Below are 19,863 nucleotides of genomic sequence, written 5' to 3' on the forward strand. Positions count from 1 at the left end.
CATTTCTCCAGCTGCCTTCCCCTTTCCCCATGTGCTTTGACAACCACCCGCTCAATACACACAGAGAAGAAAACCCAGAAGCTCTTCTCTCCTTGTGGCTGCTCCCTCCCTTTTACTCCTCTGACCTTTGAGGCTGGAGTGGGGATGATTTACAGGGGAGCAGAATGCTTTCTTGCCTAAAGCATTTCCCTTTTATTACAACTTAGTTCTGCCATTAGGAAAAGAAAGGGAGAAATGACCATAAATCTTCTGTTCTTGTAATGGAGGGAGGAAGACGGGGCCCAGAAAGGGAAGCCGAGAGAAAGAGCCAACCTTCTCATTCAATGTCTGCGGTGTTCCAGGTCTGCCATTTTTCTTGACATCTTATAAGGAAGATATTATTTCTCCCATTTCCTGATGAGGAAACTGGGCCTCAGTGATGCTTAATGAACAGCCTCAGTCAGTGCACAGGAATCTCCTGGGAATCTTGGGAAAGTGCGGATTCTGCTTCGGCAGGCTTGGGTGGGGTCTGAGATTCTGTATTGTCTAATTTTTAGGTGATGTCAATCCTGTGAGTCTGGCAGGGGCCACACTTTGCGGGGTCAGGCCCTAAGACAGCAAGAAAGTGGTTGAAACCTGGGTATGTGTCCAGTCCTGTTTGACTCCAAAGCCCCTGACTTTCTGTTCCAGGATGCTTTATGGCTCAAAGACATTTACCTTTCCTTGGGTCAGTTTGAGCCCTTTGAGAGGATCCACTGAAATCCCATGGATTTCTGGAGTTAGTCTGGTCCCAGAGTTTTGCCTGCAAAAGCTTCAGGGCAGAGAGGGTCTGCTTGGTCAGCTCTGATCATTAGGATATGCTGTGAACCTCTGGTGCGGTTAGGATTTGTGAACACAAATGAAGACATGAGAAAAGCGTAATCTATTCAGAGCTTGCTATAGCAAGGGAGCCTGCCATGATGACCCGAGTTTTGGCAAAGACTCATATGCAAGCAGAGGAATGCTGGAATAGTGGAATAGGGAAGGCTTCAGGTATGCCTTGATTGGAGGCTGTTGGCCTGGCGATGATGTAGGCAGTAAGTGTGGACGGCAGCCTGCTTGTTGCAATCTCACCCACAGTGCTTGTTAAAGTACAGATCCCTGGGTTGTACTCCAGTGCTACTGAATCAGAGCTTCAGTCACTCACTTTCCAGGTTGAGAACCTCCGTCACAATCTCAAAGCTTTCAGTGGTTATTATTCAGGCTAGCCCACACCTGGGAGCCTTTACCCTAAACCAGTCTTTACCAAATGTGGTTGATGAAAAGAATTGCTTGTGGGGGAGACGGAGAGACAGGAACAAGTGCTCTTTAAAAACGCAGGCTCTTAGTCTTGGCTGTAGATCTGTTTCTGGGGGGGAAGGGCTGGAAATCTGCAAATTATCAAGCAGCTGACTCTGAAGATCAGGCAGGCTGGGAAGCAGCGTCCTAACTGCCTGCTCCCAGCCCGGTTCCAGACAGCACGGCAGCATCACTGTGCGCGGGTGCTCCCTAGTGGGTGCGTGTTTCTGAGTCAGGGACCACTTGGGGGCTTCTCTTTGGTCCTTATCTTTACTGGGGTTTATTCAGGGGGTGTGCTGGTTTCACTATAGCCTATCCCCTGGTGTTTCAGTGAAGCCGGCTATAACATTTGAAGGCTTTGCTTTGTTTTAATCACATCTTTATAATTACCTCTCTGCAGGTTGACAGCTGTTATTAGCATCACCTTGGGTTCTCCTTGAGAATTTTTACATCCTTAAAGTGATCTAGCACCTCCGCAGCTGATGTCGGAAGCTGCTAACTAAACAATCACTTTAAAAAGTCACCAGGTTTTGTAAACACAGCCAATCCTCTCCCCTTCCAAAGGGGGGAAAAAAAAATAGCTAGATAAATAATTTTCATGAAGGCAATTTGTTTCCCAGGGTCTATCTTCCTTTCTGTCTCATCTACCGGTTTTTACCGCTGTGAGGCAGTGGCAATAAAGAGCTGTCTCCAGAAGTAGGCTGCGTCTGCTCCTGCCAGCTTTCATCTGGAAGCCCACTTCAGGGTTCAGGCAATGAGAAGCAAATATTTTTCGGAAAAGACTTTTCTTTTTTTCTTAATGTTAGCAGCAGTTGTGTATGTGTGTATGGGTCGGGGGTGGAGGTGGAAAAGGATGGGAGTGGATGAGATTCGTAGAGGGATTTATTATATTTTTAAAATTCTTGGCTGGGCGGGGTGGCTCATGCCTGTAATCCCAGCACTTTTGGAGGCCGAGGCGGGTGAATCACCTGAGGTCAAGAGTTTGAGACCAGCCTGACCAATATGGTGAAACCCCATCTCTACTAAGAATACAAAAATTAGCCGGGCTTGGTGGCGTGTGCCTGTAGTCCCAGCTACTCAGAAGGCTGAGGAGGAGAATTGCTTGAACCCGGGATGCGAGGTTGCAGTGAGCCGAGATCGTGCCATTCGCCATTGCACTCCAGCCTGGGTGATACAGCTACACTGTCTCAAAAAAAAATGGAACCCTTGTTTTGAGTTTCCATCCAAACTAGTTTGAGGAATGGCTAGAATTATAGCTGAATTTTGGTTGGAGATGAAAAATAATTTCCTGGGCTAAGTGTGGCAGCTCACACCTGTAATCTCAGCACTTTGGGAGGCTGAGGTGGGAGGACTGCTTGAGTCTAAGAGTTTGAGACCAGCCTGGGCAACATAGCAAGACCCCATCTCTACAGAAAATAAAAAATCATAGCTGGGCATAGGTGGTACATGCCTATAGTCCCACTTAATGCAGAGACTGAGGTGGGAGGATCACTTGAGCTTAGTAGTTCGAGGCTGCAGTGAGCTATGATCATGTCACTTCACTCCAGCCTGGGCGACAAAGTGAGACTGTATATCTTTAAAAAGAAAAATAATTTCCTATTTGTAAATGTTGGAGAAAATGGAGAATTTCTTCCATAGAAAGGTATGCTATCTCCTTCCGGTACGCTTCTCTGGAATAATCTAGATCCTGCTGAAAGCAGTATCAGGAGGAAGACTGGCCAGGGTGGGTAAGAGGCCTGCTCTGCCCTCACTGGCAGTGTATCTTTGGAGTGAGATCTTTTTTTCATGTGTAAAAGGTATTGAAAAGACACTTGCTTTGTCCATCTCACAGAGTCTTTTTTCTCCCAAAGATTTAATGAAACGTTGTAGATAATCGCATTTTGAAAAATAGAGCGTTACATACAAAGAAAGGTAGAATTATTATTAACAGGAGCCTCATCCCACACTGCGTGCAAAGCCCGCTGTTTAGGAGTGTTCAGAGTAATTGCAGGCTTTCTGTCCTGACTGCCTGACAGCCTCATGACTCAACACAGGAAAGACGGGAGATTCAGAAGCTTAATTTGTTTTTTTCCATGTGGCATATTTGACATATGTACTTGCGATTGCAAGCAAATGTTGTCAAGTCTTTTCTCTCCACTTTGAAAGACATGAAAACCTTCAAAGAAGGAAGTCAATTCTTGCAGAGTTTGACAGCTGTTTTTAACTGTCTCCAAAGATCAAAGCGCAGCTCAGGAATGAGGGGGAAAAGATATTGGCTTCTTTTCTTAATCAGGATCTTACAGTGTGGAGGCAGCAGAGATGAACATTAAAGACCAAAATGGCCAGGATTATGAGTTCCGTTCCCCAAGATGGCTCAAAAAGATGGCTTAGAAAAGACAGGTTTGCCTCTGTCGTGCAGATGGCAGGATAAGTAGGCTAACGTTATCATCACCGCTTTGCAGATGAAGACACAGGCCCAGAGATGCCAGGTCACAGAGCCAGGGAAGGGAGGTGTCAGGACTCAGGCTCTGGTGTTCTAATTCCAACCCTCAGGAGCGTGATACCCTCTGGCTTCCGAGGGTGAGTGTTCTATTTACTGTGGTCCTTTCTTTCCCATCCTGTTCTCTTCTTCCTCCAATTTAGGTTGGTCACCTTTATCTATGGGCATTAGCTGAGCCGTGCCAGTGCTATCACTCCACGCAAAACCGATTGCCGCCTCGTGTGCTAGACTTTAAGGGTGTCTGGAATGACAGCATTCAAAAGTGGGTGACCAGGTCAGTGGAATTCCAGAGCCACCTGATGCGGGCCCCACAGACTACTCTCGAAGTTACTTTCTGAAGTCCGGGAGTACAATCAAGCCTGCGGCGTCCAGGGTCCTCCATAAAATTGAATTAGAGTGCCGAGTGAATTAACTGTTTGCTCCTCTTCTTGTGTGATGCATTTTTAATTACATTTCATAAAAATGTCTGGCTGGATTGATGGAACTTTATTTAAACTTCAGGTTGGCACGGGGAATAGACGATGGTGCAGTATAATATGTTCTGTTAGTATAGGCTCAGAACATGTGTACTTTATGGCAGTTCCACTGAATCTTTGATGTGGCGCTACTTAAAAATATATTACCTTTGAAAAGATTTCCTTTGAAAGATAGAGTGGGTGCTTTAGCAGCCTGAAGCCGTCAAGCAGATGATCAATTGACAAACACATCAGCACTTATAATTCACTGCACCGGCTCCCCTGATACATGCAAAACACGGGTTTATTTCAGAAATAGAATATATATCTCCAAATCCCTTTCATTCACATTGCACGGTTTATGAGGCAAGTTTTGTCAAGCCTAGGCCCTTCACAAAAAAAGAAGAGTCTCTTTGGTCTGTCTGCCCCGCCTTTCCTATCAACATGGGTTATTTCAGGCTCTGAACTGGGCATACGACGTGAAGAAGGAAAATAGATGCTCCTTAGAGTACACAGCAGCCCAGACCCCAGCCGCGGAGGGAGGTTATATTTCCTCTTGAAGATTGTATTTATACTTGCAAAAAGCTATCACTGTTCTGCCAGAATATGTTTTCTTTTTTTTTTTTTTCCTCCATGAATCCTTTTGATGGAAACAGAAAATTGTGTTTTTTTTCCCTGGAGTGGAACTGTTTACAGTGTCCCTAAAGTGCTGGGTAAAGGGCTGGGCTCAGTACCTCCCTCTTCACAGCTCTGGGGCCTCCACGGTCAGGAGGATGAAGGTTGTGCTCCTCCAGAGTGGAGCTGGCTGAGGAAGAAGATGGGTGTGATATGCGCCCCTTAGCTTGATCTGCGGTGGGTTCCTCCTTGTGTGTATCCCCAACGGTCCTTGGTTTCTAACTCTATGAAGAAAAAGTGCAGACTCATGGGTCTTCAATGAGTTGGGTCCATTGGCTTAATAAGAATTTTTTTTTAAAACCCCAAAACAAAAGGCAGAACAAAGAAAAACTGTCCTCCCTTCTCCCTTGGGCAAAGGAAGTGGATTTGGCGTAGCAAGGATACCCTTCTTGGGTGGCAGGGAGAGGGCGGGCGTGAGCAGCACATCTGAGACTGTGCAGCTGGGTTTGCCCCCTTCTGCCACCAGCAATGTGTGCTCCAAGGCAGACTCAAGTTTGTGGAAGGCCTGGTCTCTAGGAGGGGCAAAACTGAGCAGATGCCACGAAACCGTTCCGTTGTGGATTTAATTTCTTTTGTACAAAGTCTAATGTGTAATTTGAGCTAAGTCTGGTAGTTGGTATGGTAGCCAAAAACACATCTTTGACCCACCTGCTCCTATGCCGGCTTGGCACTGCTTCGCCTTTGACCTCATTGACCCCCAGCCCCCAGCCCCTTGGCAACCCCTCCCTGTCTTCCCTGGAGTGGGGGAAGCTGACTTGGAATTCCAGTAGTCTTGGGTCACTGGGTAACACAATGGTGTCACCAGCTCACTGTCCCTGCTGCCTAGGTCTGGTGGCAGCTGGGGGCTCTTATGACATGACATGTGGGGTCCTATGGCAGGAGCTTCACCCTGTCCTGACACATGTTGGCACCAAGCAAATGTGGAGGTCTTCCAGAGGGACAAGGAGGCATCATGGGCATCTCCCCAGCTGATGGCAGGAACCAAGGTGCCCTGAACCCCTCATCTGCCACCCGTAACATGATGGGGGGCACTTCTTGCTGCTTACCAGCCTAGCCTGTTCAGGGGCAACCTCCAGTCTCAGCCTTCTGCCATGCACGCTCATGGAAAGCATCAGTCATTCATTCTGGACCGTCCTGTGTGATCTCCGTGACACTGACCCCTTCTGTGGTGTAGTCCTCTGGCTGGCTCCCTGCTTTCCCTGCTAGCCTGCATGGCCACAGCGGCGGGCATTCGGCCACCCTTTCCACTTTCTACCCAGCCCTGGACTTCTAAGATGAGGCCCTTTACAGAAGGAGGCCTGGGCTGGAGACTCAGCCTTGCTTCCCCTCACCGCTGGTCTGGCTCTGCTTCATATCCTGGTTCCAGTAACTAAAATTTTTATGATTCCTGTGGTCACACCCCCTTATGGCACCCCAGTTTCACCCACTGTATCCCACTCCAGTCTCCCTGCAGCTGGGGAACAGCTTGGTTTCCTTGGAGCTCCAGGAATCCTGCCCCTAAATCCTAGTCCAGGCAGGGTCTGGTTTCTGAGCAGTCCCACCTGAAGCCACTTACCTGTGAGCTAGACCTCAAAGGCTGCCCACATTGTGTTTCTCCTGCTTACTCAGCTCAGTGCCCAGCCTACCTAAGGCTCACCCCATGGTAACCCAATGGTTGCCTGCCCAATCGTTTAGGGAGAATGCCCAGATCTTTATCGGGCAAGATACCTGAACCTGGTTCATTCTCATGTGCTTATCTCAGCCCCTGCCCTGCCGGGATGGCTGGACTTCCCAGCATTGCCTGCAGCCCAGGCAGCTCTCAAGTGTCCACCCAGAGGTGGGTGTGGCTTGGCTTTAGCATCAGCCAGCCCGGGCACTGCCTGAGCACTGCTCTGAGATGGAGGTGGCAACAGGAGCACACGTGAGCAGATAGCTGGGTATGTGCGTTTCCAGCAGAGGGATGGGCTGTGGCCCCTCTTGGTAGTTTCATCAGCTGTTCTTTGAGTGCCTTTGAATAATAACTGGACAAGTTGAGGTGGGATTCATTTACTCAGAGTCATAGCCTCTCTCTAGGGGAGGGCGCTGTAGTCCCTAGGGACTCAGTTTAACAAGTTTTTGAGCCCACAATCTATTTTAGAAAGAATGGGTTTGAGGTCTATAATTTCCCCAAACTTAAAAAAATCAGCTTTGCAGCAGATCTGGAGGATCGTCCCTTAGCTGTACCCCAGTGGGTAAGAATCCTTGTCTTTTGCCAACCCACTGAGCGGGCATTGAATCACTCAATTACTGCAAAATCTTTTCTAAATAGAACGCATGCCACAGCCTCCAGTGGAAACATTCCAAGATCTGCCGCAAATATCTAGCTCATTGGCAGAAGCAGGTTTTTGGCATGAACAACTGTTTTTCACTTTGATTTTGACTCCAGCAGAAGTTCTGCAAGATGACCTGGGAAGAAAGTTGGCCAAGAAGCCTCCGAGGGGGGATTGGCATGTAAGTGTATTTGCCTTACCTACGCTGTCTTCTGAGCTCCAGCACGCAAGGCATGTGGAGAATGGGGTGCCTGTTTGTGAGGTTTGGTTCACCCTACTCAGTCGAGAAGCACGTAACACGTAGGGCCGTGAGAACATTTGAAACGCGCTTAGGCCGAGAGTCAGTGTGGCTGGTATTGTGAGCTGTCAGCTTTAAGTTTATGACATTGAAACTCAGCTTGGGAAGGAGGAGAGGACAGAGGGCGGGTGGGGCTGTATGTTTTAATCCCAGCTCACTCAGCCTTCTCATTTTGGGAGCCATGCACGTCCAAACAAAGCTCTCAGTGGAGACTTCAGTGCTGTGGCACTACTTAATCTTAAAACAAAAAAGCTTTCCGATCATTTGTGCACCCATGTCTGCTTTAGGCAGCTGGAGTGACACACTACCTATGGGCAATGGAACGTAATAAAAAGAGCAGAGAGATTCTAGCACCAGACTCATCTGTGCAAAATTTCACTCTATTATCTTCTTAGCTCTATGACCTTCAGCAAGACACTTGAGAGGGGCCTCCTCTCCACATCTTCGGTTTTCATATGCGCAAAACTAGAGGATGCTGTCTGCTTCATTCCCTGTTGTGAGGCTTAAGTGATCTCATGGAACGAACCCAGTTAAAACCCCATCAAGCATGCAACAAATTAAGGCCAGCACTTGAAGGATTAAATACTGTCATTGTGGGTTCTAAAGTTCTGGTGAACCTTTGAACTCCAAGGCAGAGCAGGATCTGGGACTGAAACCGGTGACTGTTTAAAAGTCAGCAGACCCGCTGGGCAGTGGCCCTTCCAAGCCTTTCCAGGACGCCTCAGTAGGAGTTTGGTTTGCCCACCATCTCTGGGTCAGGCTGGACACTTGGCTGTCACACTTGGCCTTCTGGGCTGACTGCATGAGTGTGGCCCCCTCGTCAGCCTGTCAGGACACCTCCTCCTGTTGGGGCTGCGCCTCTGGCTGCGATTTGTCCTGGATATGGCTGTTGCGGGGCTCCGGTTGAAGCCCGTGGCCCAGCACACAGAACTCTGGGGGAGATGCCTGCCTGCCGCTGCCCTGTAATTCAGGGGCACAGGGGCTGCTTCCTGGCTCTGCATCCTTCTTAGGGCTCTCTTCGCTGCTGCTGCTGCGGAGAGAAAGGACAAGGGCAGGTCAGACACTCCTCCTCTGCGGCTCTTTCCCACCCCATCCCCTTTCTCCATTCTCCCTTTCTGTCCCTCCCCAGCTCTCTCCCACAGGCCCGTGCACCCTGGAGGCCAGGCCTCTGACGTCTGTACCAGGCTTGTGGGGCTGGTGCTGCCGTTGCCATGTGTCTGTAGGGGTGGGTGCTGCGGGCACTGGGGTGACAGGCTGAGTCCTGTTCTTTCCCCTGAAGCCCTGGATCCTGCTGCTCTGAACAAAGCAACTCTCTCAGAAGCTCTGGGAGCTGGGCCTTTGTTTTGTTTTCGTTTTTAAAGCACTTTGTTTAATAAGGGCTAAGCTTAGCCAGTTGAATTAAAGACAACAACAACAACAAGGAAAAAAACCAGCTTCTCGCAGCTGCCACCCTCTCCCTGAATAGAGAAAAATGCAAGCCGCTTGGCCCAGCCAGGCCCCGAATTTGGCTAGAACAGAGCTTCCCAGCTGCGGAGTGACACAGCTAGGAGGGGCTTTGCATGGGGAGGGGACCTCCAAAGGATTTGGCATGCATGGGAGTGCAGAATGGAGGGTGGCCCCCAGGGGGGAGCAGGCTGAGGCTAGCAGGGGACCAGCCCAGGAAGCCACCCTGGCCATCTGCTGGCAAGACAGCCTGAGGCTCCCTGCGGGAAATTAGAGGCTACCTGCCTGGGTTCAAGTCCTGACTCTCTGGCTTACTGGCTGGGTCCCCTGTGGCATGTTAGTTCATTCCTCTGCGTGTTAGCTTCCTTCCTTATAAAATGGAAGTAATAATAGTGGCCATCTCATCAGGCACTCATAGGTATCAATACTGGGTGAAGCATGGATGACCTTTGGCATACTATTGTATTAATAGCATAAGTGCTCCATGGGGGGTGGTGATACTGTGGTGCCACATTGTTGAATGAATAGGAAGTGACACTAGGAAAGGGCTCTAGTGACCACACTATTATCCCACAGAGACTCTGGGGTCTTGGTCCGAACTCTCAATCTGTCGCCTCAGGGCCAGGACAGGACCCTGGGTCCCCACATGCACAGGCAAGAAGGCCTTCTCTCTGCCCATGACCGCACATTCTTGCCCGATCTGTGAGCTTTGTTGTGCAGTGTGCTCAGCTCTGTGAGGTTAGACTTACGTGGGATGCCAAACCAGTGGAGAATACGTTTGCATTTGGACCTGAACAAAATCAAGGTGGGTGGTGGGAGTGGCGGGTAAGTGAGGTGGGCGCCAGGACAGCACACAACTACGATTGTCACACAGGAAGGACCCCAGCTCACTGTGCCATGGAGACAGTCTCATCGGAGTTGGCCTCTGGCCCCATCACAGGTGCCTACAGGTGTTCAGGGCCCAGGGCCCACTGGGCAGCGTGATCCAGGTGGCTGAGTAAAGGCGGCAGAGTGCACATGCCTGAGCAGTCCGGTCAGGCAAGGACTGAAAGCATAGCATTGAGGGGAGAAAGTCTGGAGCCTTCTCGAATGCACATAGTGCCCCAACATCCTGAGACCTAGAGGCTGGCACCCCCGCTAGGGGATTTGGCACATAAGTAGCAGTAGACGCTCAGTAATTGAGCTTCCTGGGTAAGCCTCCAAGGCCTGTTCCCAATCCCCAGGGCCCCGAGATCAGGAGATAGAAACATCATCCATTTTTCTACAAAGGGGGCTCCTGCCTAGCATGGGGTGTCTGGAAGGGCAGGCTGGTTCAGTCTGCAGCCTACCTCCACTGCAAGATATCGTGGCTGTGCCTGTGTCCCTGCATGTGCATGTCCCTGCCTGGGGAAACAGCCCGTTCTCAGTCTCTAGCTCTCTGGCACTGGCTTGTTGCATGATCTCGGGGGAAATCATGTGCCCAGTTCCTGGTGTTGTTTCCCCAGATGCAGGATGGCAGAAAAAAATGCTTGCCATCCATAGGGTGGCAAAGGCTTGGTGTGTTTACAGCACGTGCGTTTCTGCTCCCAGATGCCAGCTTTATGCCTGGAGACAGGGTTGCTGGGGAATGAGCACTTTCCCATCACAGTGTGGAAAGGCTTAGAGCTGTGTGGTGGTATAAGAGGCAGGGGAATGGTTGTGAGTTATTATATAAACTTCCACATGACCCTGGGGAGCCTCCTGTTTATGAACTCTCCTCTCTCTCTCTTTCTTTCTTCTTGAGATGGAGTCTCGTTCTGTCACTCAGGCTGCAGTGCAAGGGTACAATCTTGGCTCACCGTAACCGCCGCCTCCCAGGTTCAAGTGATTCTTGTGCCTCAGCCTCCTGAGTAGCTGGGACTATAGGCGTGTGCCACCATGCCCGGCTAATTTTTGTACTTTTAGTAGAGATGGGGTTCCACCATACTGGCCAGGCTCCTCTCAAATTCCTGACCTCAGGTAATCAACCCACCTTGGCCTCCCAAAGTGCTGGGATTACACGTGTTAGTCACTGTGCCTGGCTGTCCTTCATCTTTCAAGCCACTGTCTCCTCCCCACCACCTCTGCCCCAATTATTGAGATTCAGGACATAAAACAACCTTTGGGCTGCCCTATTCTGAGGAGAAGCCTGGGAGAAGGGCATTATTTTCTTCTTGAACAATTTTATGTTACTTTATTATTGTTCCTGCTGTTTTAAAATGTTAGTGTTTTTACTTAATGTCATTTTATTGTGCCTGTTCTCTCAAGCTCTTCCCCTGAAGGGCACAGTTTTTGAAATCTAATAACTGAATAAGTGGCTGGAGTGAGGAATAATGCATTAACATTTACAGAGCTTCTTAGATGAAAACCACTGTACTGTAGGAAGCTCATTTTAGATTTAAGAAAAGAGCAATGTTACATTAAGATTCTTGCAAAAATAATCAATATTTCATTTCTTTCAAGTGGCTGGGGAAGTTTATCTAACTGTAATAGTGCACAACTTTCCCGAGATAATATCTTTATTTAAAATTGACTGCCGAGGACTTTGTAAAAAATTACCATTTGTGCCTGGACAGATCGTGAAGTCTGCAACACATATCACTGGCAGAAATTTAACTGCTGATTTGCACAGTCGTAGGCTCTACACAGATAGCAAGGACGGATGGTAGCTGAGCTTTGTCTGATCTGATATCAAGACGCATTGATAAGAGTTCTTCTCTAATAGACTTCAGGTATTTTTTTGTTTCTACATCATAGTTTGAGAAAAGGTACATTTCTCCATGTATTCTGTAAAATAACCACTGGAGCATCCGAGTTCTTGCAGTCCTCATGCGATGGCCGTACTTTGACTCGTGCCCCATTGCGGCTGCATGTCTGGGACTGTCAGCAAGGCTGGGCCAAGGGCGTGCACATCTGTTCCCTGATGAGAAAGGCACACTTGGAACTCAGCCTGCCCCGGGGGAGGTAGCAGCTCCCTCCCTGGATTCTCGTACTCGGCACTCATGAATACTCTTGTCCTCACTATATGAACTTTTGAAGTTAGAGGAGAAGTGGAGCCAGGTCCTCGGGTTACAGGAAGCCACACATTTATATTCCATGCCTCCAGGACTAGCCGTTCTCAAAGTGTGGTCTGGGGACCCGTGGTTATTCCCGATACACTAATAGGTCAAAACTATTTATTTGACCCATGAGGTCAAAACTATTTTCATCATGATACTAAGATGTCACTTCTCCTTCTCACTCATTCTCTTGTGAATGTAGGGTAGAGATCCCAGAGTCTGCTACATGACGTGTGAGATCCCAACAGACTGACTATGGAAACAGAGCTGAGAATCCAGTTATCTCTTCATGTTAAGCCAGATGCTAAAGAGATTTGAAAAATGTAAGACAGTGCTACTCTTTTCCCTAAATTTTTTGTTGTAGAAAATACTCTTTTTGTAAAGACATATGCATGTGAAAAGACCTAATCTACGTTTGATAGGTGTATCTGAATGTGACGAAGAGAATCAATCCAAGCTGGAAAATACGCTTCAGGATATTATTCAGGAAAACTTTCCTAACCTAGCAAGGCAGGACAATATTCAACTCCAGGAAATACAGAGAACACCACAAAAATATTCCTCAGAAGACCAACCTCAAGGCACATAATCTCCAGATTCACCAGGGTTGAAACGAAAGAGAAAATACTGAGGGCAGCCAGAGAGAAAGGTCAGGTTACCCATAAAGGGAAGCCCATCAGACTCACAGCAGATCTCTCAGCAGAAACCCTACAAGCCAGAAGAGAGTGGGGGCCAATATTCAACATCCTTAAAGAAAAGAACTTTCAACCCAGAATTTTACATCCAGCCAAACTAAGCTTCATAAGCGAAGGAAAAATAAAATCTTTTGTGAACAAGCAAGCACTCAGAGATTTCATCACCACCAGGCCTGCTTTACAAGAGCTTCTGAAAGAACCACTACAAATAGAAAGGAACAACCAGTATCAGCCTTTCTAAAAAATATCAAAAAATAAAGAACATCAACATAATTAAGAAATTGCATCAACTAATGGGCAAAACAGCCAGCTAACATTAAATGACAGTATCAAACACACATATATTGTTATTAATTCTAAATTTAAATCGACTAAATCCCCCAATCCAAAGACACAGACAGGCAAAAAAAGCCAAGACCCATTGGTATGCTACATCCAGATCCATCTCACATGCAAGGATACATAAAGACTCAAAACAAAGGGATGGTGAAAAATTTACCAACCAAATGGAGAGCTAAAATAAATAAATAGAAAGCAGGAGTTGCAATTTTTGCTGATAAAATAGATTTCAAAGCAACAAAGATCAAAAGAAGCAAAGAAGGATATTACATAAAGATAAAAGGATCAATGTAACAAGAAGAGCTAAAGATCCTAAACATATATGCACCAATACAGAAATACCCAGATATGTAAGACTTATAAAGAGACTTGGACTCCCACACAATAATAGTGGGAGACTTCAACATCAATATTAGATAGATCAATGAGACAGAATGTTAACATCGATATCCAGGATTTGAACTCAGATCTGGAACAAGTAGACTTAATTAACATTCATAGAACTCTCTACTTTAATGCACAAAATATACACTCTCATCAGTACTACATCACGCGTATTTACAGGTTTAAGTGAAATATTGGTTAGCTGCTTGTTAATTATTTTCTTCCCTCATTTTTTTTTTTTATGTCTCTATTATTAAACACAAAATACAGGCATACCCAGTTTTAGACTGCATTCTAGCCCAGGCAATAAAGCAACACCCCTGTTCTCTCTCCCTCTTCCTCTTCCTCTTTCTTCCTTTCCTTTATTCTTTTTTTTTTAATTCTTTTTCTTTCTCTCGTTCTTCAAAAAAAAAAAAAAAAGACATATGCATGTGGATGTACACTGCAGCACTGTTCACAATAGCAAAGACGTGGAATCAACCCAAATGCCCCATCAGTGACAGACTGGATAAAGAAAATGCAATACATATACACCATGGAGTACTATGCAGCCACAACAAAGAACAAGATCATGACTTTTCAGGAACATGGTTGGAGTTAGAGGCCATTAATTATCCTTAGCAGGGGCCTACTTGAGGGTGGAGGGTGGGAGGAGGAAGAGGAGCCAAAAAAAAAATGACTATTGGGTCGTGATCACCTGGATGATGAAATAATCTGTACAATAAACCACGGTAACACAAGTTTACCCATAGGACAAACCTATATATGTACCCATGAACCTAACATAAAAGCTTTAAAAAAAAGTAGACAAAAGAAAAGAAAATGTACACTTTTTCTAAGAGCATATTACTTGTGTTAACATGTAATGTTTCTTTAAAAAATAATAAATATTTTACATATTTCTCAGTTTTAACTTCCACTACAGCAAACATTGATAGGTACAGCCTCCACACGTAAAGGCTCTTTTGGGCTCCTAATAATTTTAAAGGTTTAAAGGTGTGCTGGGACCAAATCGTTTGAGAACCTTCCAACTAGATGCTGGTTTCCTGCAGTGAGTCAGAAACAGGGAGGCCGAGAGCCAGCCCCAGGGGCAGGCCTTTTCATCTGAGTTTACCCCACTGTAAAACATGAGATATGCGGGGCTGAACTAACTGGAATGTTTTGAACTTTATTATTTTATTTTTTGATATATTTCTTTTTTTTTTTACTTTAAGTTCTGGGATACATGTGCAGAACGTACACGTTTGTTACGTAGGTATATATGTTTCATGGTGGTTTGCTGCACCTATCAAGCGTCATCTAGGTCTGAAGCCCCGCACGCATTTGCTATTTGTCCTAAGGCTCTCTCTCCCCTCGCCCCCCACCCCCGGCAGGCCCAGGTGTGTGCCCTTCCTGTGTCCAGGTGTTCTCATTTGAATTTTACTTTTTAACACAGCGGGGCCTCTTTTCAATTAAAATCTTTCACAGGAAACTGGAATGCATAACAGATTACAGTAAACTCAAGCTTGGAGAGTGGGGGAGCTGGAACTGCCCCCCACACCTCTTTTTCGCAACTGCCTCTTGGAGCGCAGTCTGAAAACCACGGACCCAGAAGATCCCGAGGCCCATTCGCTCCGTTCCTCTCTATTCCAAGCCGCTGAAGGTTGGTGAGCCCAGGACACTCCTTACCTGCTTTGGCCGAGCTGGGATTCACAGGAGGTGCTGGTGGGGTCGGGAGGCTGCAGGCGGGCACCCGGCTGGCGGTCAGAAGCTGTCCTCCTGAGGAAAGGCAGAGGGTTGAGGGCACACAGAGCTGCTCTCCGCTGTGAGTCTGCTCTCAGCCAAGGCCCTGAGCTGCTCCTCCAGCACCCTGCTGGGTTCCCAAAAGGGCCCCCAGCCTCTGCCGGGGTCAGTGGGTGGGCTGTTGAGAGTGGTGATTTAGCTTCAAACAGAGAGGAGGTGGCTGGGCAGAATATGGAATGTGTGTTCCCAGACACTTTGGCTATGACTGCTTGGCTGTCTTCAGAGTCTCTTGTTTCCTTGTGCCCCTGAGACAGGGACATTGCGGGTGATGGAGAGGGAACTGAGGAAAGGCCGCTTGCTTCTGGGCGTTGGGTCGGAGGGCTGGAGACCCTGCACTGAGCGGGTGGGCTCTCCGGGGGAGGGCTTGGCAGCTTGGGCTGGCACGGTGGGGACGTTCGCCGCTTTGCGTTTGGTGGGCTTAGCACCCTGGGGCTCACCAGTGGGCTGGGAGCTCCAGGGCAGAGTGGTGGGCTGGGGGGTGTCTGCATAGCAGAGGGGCCTGGCTGGGCAGGTCTGTAAGAGGAGGGCAGGCTCCGGCGCCTCTTCTCTGCTTGGGGCACCCAGTGTGTCCTCGTGGGAGAGGCCTTTCTGCCCATCGGGGGGCTTCTCTCTCGGCTCTGCCTCAGTCTGACCAGGCTGGACTCTGAGGTCCTGTTCTGTCCAGATGGAGGGCTGGAGTGGTGCCAGGCAATTGCCTTCCGGGGCTGCCTGTAGAGGCTGGTGGCTTTCTCTGTCTGACTCGAAGTCCCACCCTTCACCTCTGGGCTGCGGCTGGTGGCTGGTGGGTGGCTCAGGTCCAGGGCTGGCTTCCTGGGCTGGCAGCTGCTCTTGCTACTCCCTGGTTCTGTGCTGCGAGGCTTGGTGGGGCTGGCGGTGCTCTTGCTGGGCAGCAAGTCCGGGGGGCTCACAGAGGCCCTCAGCTTTGGGGAAGCCCATGTTCTCCTGGTGGGGCCTGCCTCAACCGGCCCTGGTTCCTGGGTTTCCTCGGGAGAGCTCTCTGTGGACTTGCTGATTTCTTGGGACTCCAGAGAAGTAAACGATTTGTCCATCAGGACTTCCAGGGGTGGTGGAGGGAGGTGCTCAGGGTTCCCCTCCACTTCACAGCTGAGTTCCTCACTCTTGGCTGCTTCTGCTTTAGGCAGAGGGGGAAAGATAGGTGCTAAGGGCTTCCAGCCTATGCCCATTTTGAGAGATTCTCTGCCTGAGGCTGGAGAAATTTGGGGCTTTGGATACAAAGGGGCAAGCCCCCTGGACATGGGAAATCTGGGGGGCATGATGCTATTCCTGAGGTAGGGACTTTCCTCAGAGTCCTTGGAGTCCCCCAGCATCCTCAGACTCTCTGTGGGACTGAAAGTTTCAATGAGCTTCTTGACGGATGTTCTGGTGGGACAGGCCCTGACATTCCAGTCCTTGGCCCCGGCAGCCTCACTGACCTCTCCCGATAGGGTGGCATCTGGAAGCTTCTCAGTTGTGCCCTGTTTGTCCTCAGGATGGGGACTACATTTCTGCAAGATGCTCTTGTCCTGACTAGGCAAAATACTGAAGTTCTTGGTGAGGGATGCCTTGAGCCTGCTGGTGGTGTTGCTTGGACCGACCCTGCAGGTGCCATTGGGCCACCCGGCTGCTGCTCTGGGCTGCGGAATCTGCTCCTGGCTCTGCCCCTGCCCTTTAGTGCCCAGGGCATAAAATGCCTCCAGCTTCTGACTGAGGTCCCTCTGGACCCTTTGCAGCTCCTGAAGGGTGGGGTCCTCCACGTGACTCTGGAGACACGGCTCTGACTGGGACCTCCCCTGCCTTTCGGGGGCCCTCCTGCTGCCACTGACCGTGCTAGGTCTTGGGGGGACCGCTGTTCTCCCCTCCTCCTCCTCCGACCAGTCCTGGTGCCCAGAGGGCACAGGAACAAACTTGATCCTTTCGCTGATTGCTTTCTTCATCTTCAGAATCATTTCCTGGGCCTGGGGGCTCCTAAGCCTCCTGGAGTGGGACTGAAATGGGCTTTCCCGGTCAGCAGGTGAAGATCGCGGCCTCGAATCCGGAGATTTTACTTGCCATGCACACACACTCATGCTGCTCATTTCTTCTTCCTCTTCCTCTGAGCTGCTGTCCTCGCTGTCACTAAGAGATGGAGCATCCATCAGTCTGGAGGTTTTGGAAAGATGTGCTTCCACAGGGACCCCAATCCCAAATGAATCACTTGGGGTGCTTGTCCCCAGCTCCAAAGGCAGGAAGGTGATATTTTCTGGGCTTGTACTGGAGAGGCAAGGGCTCTTTGCTTTGTCCTGTGCTTGTGGCTGAACCTTTGCCATAGGAACCCCTGAGAACAGGCAGTCCTGGGGTCGGTCTGAACCCATACAGAATGAACTTTGTTGCCAGGCGTGTCCTGACTGCCTGGCCTCTGTGTGGGGCAAAGTCACTGACTTCCATTCTTTGGGATCTGGTGCAAGGTCCCAGCTGGTTTGCTTGCCCAGCTTGTCCACCGACTGCACGGACTCATTGTCAGCACCAATGCCACTGTCCTCCGAGCATAAGGGGAGACCCTGCACTCCAGGGTCGCCACAGCCACTCGCCAGGCTCTCTAGCTGCCCTAGAGCCCTCAGGACGTGTTCATCCACATTCTTTTTTGTGCTCAGCTTATTTTCCAAGTGGGTTGCGGTGGAGTGGAGGTAGCTGCTGGAGCCCTCCAGGAAGCTGCTGGTGAGCGAGGCCACCATGCCATTGAGCCCCTGCAGCTTGCTGACTGTGTACTGCAGCAGCTGTTGCAGGAGGTCTGGCTGCTCCTGGGGCTCCCTTTTCTTCAAAGGCCAAGCCAGATCCTCCCTAACTTCCTGCAGGAGCACTTCTCCATCCTTGGAGATCTCCCTCAACAGCTGGCTGATCTCCTCAAAGCACAGCAGCAGGAAGCTGACCATGGGCTGCAGCAGCTCCCGGGTCTGGGTGGCCTGATGGATGATGCGCAGAATTGCTTCATATTTGGAGAGGCTGGAGTGTAGATAGGCATAAGTGTGCTGGTGCGCCTTTACCAGCGGCTCTGGGAAGTCCACTTTGCCTTCAGACCCATGAGCAGGGTGGATGGTTTGGCGGCAGTGGCTCTGTGTGCTTGACATGTGGCATTGTGGTGTCCTTTTCCATTTGGAAGCATCTTGGGTACTACTTTCCTCACTCTCATCTCCAGAAAGTTCTGCCCCTTGAGATCCATGGGAACCCTGTTTCTTGAACAGAATGTCTTTAGCCATGTGGCTTTGTGATTTGTTGGGCTGGGATGAAGAGGTTTTGGTTCCTGGGATTAGTCCTTCCATATCTTTCCTTTTGCCTGAAGTAGGATCTCTCATGAGCTGACAAAGACCTTTAGCTGTGGTTTGGTTCCTCCTGGAACTTGGCTGCTCCTCTGCCAGGCCCTCCCCAGTGTCATAGCAGGTGGAGTTTTTAACCAGCAGAGGGATGGAACCCTTTTCATTGCCACCTGGACATCCTGGCCGAATGGCTTTGGGTTTTTTCAAGAACTGAATGCCACTCTTTGCAACGCTGTTTACAATGTCACTGTGTGAAGGTGTACAGCCCATGATTTCAGCTTGTAGTCATCTTCCACCCACAGCCTTCACAATTTTCCAAGAATCATCTTTGAAATAGACACAAAAGGCAATCTTACTAGTCCTTCCGGGCAATTTTCAGGCCAGAATCCTTTGAAGTCCATGGTACAATATCCTAAACTTGGAACCAGCTTTCTGTATTTTCTTGGCCCAAACGTGAAGAGGGAGTGGTACCTGTCATCCTGTTGTTGTTCTAAGTTTGGAATCCTCTGCTGTTAGTGAGCAGCGGGACAATTCTGAAGGCCCCCAGTCTGGTGGATTACAGGCCTGTGTTTTGCTCCCATCCTGACAGATGTGGATGGCAAGTGGAGCTTAAGCCTATTAGGTTAATCATGCCCTAGCCAGTCAGCACTCACAGTGTGTTCTAATATAGAACTTCTCAGCATTTACTATCTTGGGAAGCGGATTATTTTTGCACGTGCTCATGCTTTTAATTCTGTTCAGACGCCTGCCACATGAAACCTAGAGAAATGAGCCATAATTGCAAAAGGCTCTGGAAGAGATGCGTTTGTGGGAGAGAAGAGAGGGCTCGCTGATTACAGTCCCTGGAAGAGAAGTGACCTTCACGGTTTAATAAGGGCAAACCAGCCAAATGTGCTTCAATCTGCTGTTATCAAGAAGACCCCAAAACATGTCATAGAGAATAATTGAAGCAATGCATTGTTGTTTGTGTGGCTTATAAAAACCCCAGGACTCTAGTGATGGGGAAGCATCTCTAGATAGGGAGTGAAGAAGGCAGGGTTGCTTTCCTTTGCCTTAGAAAATTGAGTTCGGTAGCAGGAAAGCCATCACCCCAATTTGGATGGGGACGGCAGGAAAAGTCACTGCCATGTAAAGCTCGAGGCTGGTCGCTACGCTCAGGAAGGCGGTGCTTTCATGGGAAGAGGGTTTTATGCAACCTTTTTCCTAGGAAAACAAGCTAAAATTGGGCAGTGGAGAGCCATTTCGTTATTAAGAGGGGAACTCGAGGGGAAGCCCATCTCTCTGCTCAAGCTGAGTATGGGGATCCTGCCTGTGGCTAAGGGTAGCAGCTGCCCATTTAAAAACTCCTTTTCAACTTTATTTGCTGTCAGTAAAGTCTAGAAC

General features: G+C 48.9%; 1 protein-coding gene across 2 annotated transcripts; it reads right to left on the reverse strand.

Annotated features, from left to right (window-relative positions):
* Positions 1 to 4,859: 4,859 nt before the first annotated feature.
* PCARE (photoreceptor cilium actin regulator) lies at positions 4,860 to 19,106 on the reverse strand. 2 transcript variants are annotated; one of them, XM_032239193.1, is made up of 3 exons: positions 15,823 to 19,104; positions 8,665 to 8,666; positions 4,860 to 8,355 (listed from the first exon to the last, which is right to left on the reverse strand). In XM_032239193.1, the coding sequence occupies exons 1-3, from the start codon at positions 18,748 to 18,750 to the stop codon at positions 8,247 to 8,249; spliced, it is 3,039 nt and encodes a 1,012-aa protein (XP_032095084.1). In that variant the 5' UTR covers positions 18,751 to 19,104; the 3' UTR covers positions 4,860 to 8,246. The 2 variants fall into 2 exon arrangements, with proteins under 2 accessions (XP_032095084.1, XP_032095083.1); XM_032239192.1 differs by lacking the exons at positions 4,860 to 8,355; positions 8,665 to 8,666 and having other exon boundaries at positions 14,668 to 19,106.
* Positions 19,107 to 19,863: the final 757 nt, after the last annotated feature.

The sequence above is a fragment of the Sapajus apella genome, unplaced genomic scaffold (genome assembly GCF_009761245.1).
Source record: "Sapajus apella isolate SASKATOON/1434 unplaced genomic scaffold, GSC_monkey_1.0 scaffold44, whole genome shotgun sequence".
NCBI lineage: Eukaryota > Metazoa > Chordata > Mammalia > Primates > Cebidae > Sapajus > Sapajus apella.

Excerpts from the sequence above, each read along its gene's own strand:
- PCARE (XM_032239192.1), bottom strand. The coding sequence starts at position 18,750 with ATGGGCTGTACACCTTCACACAGTGACATTGTAAACAGCGTTGCAAAG.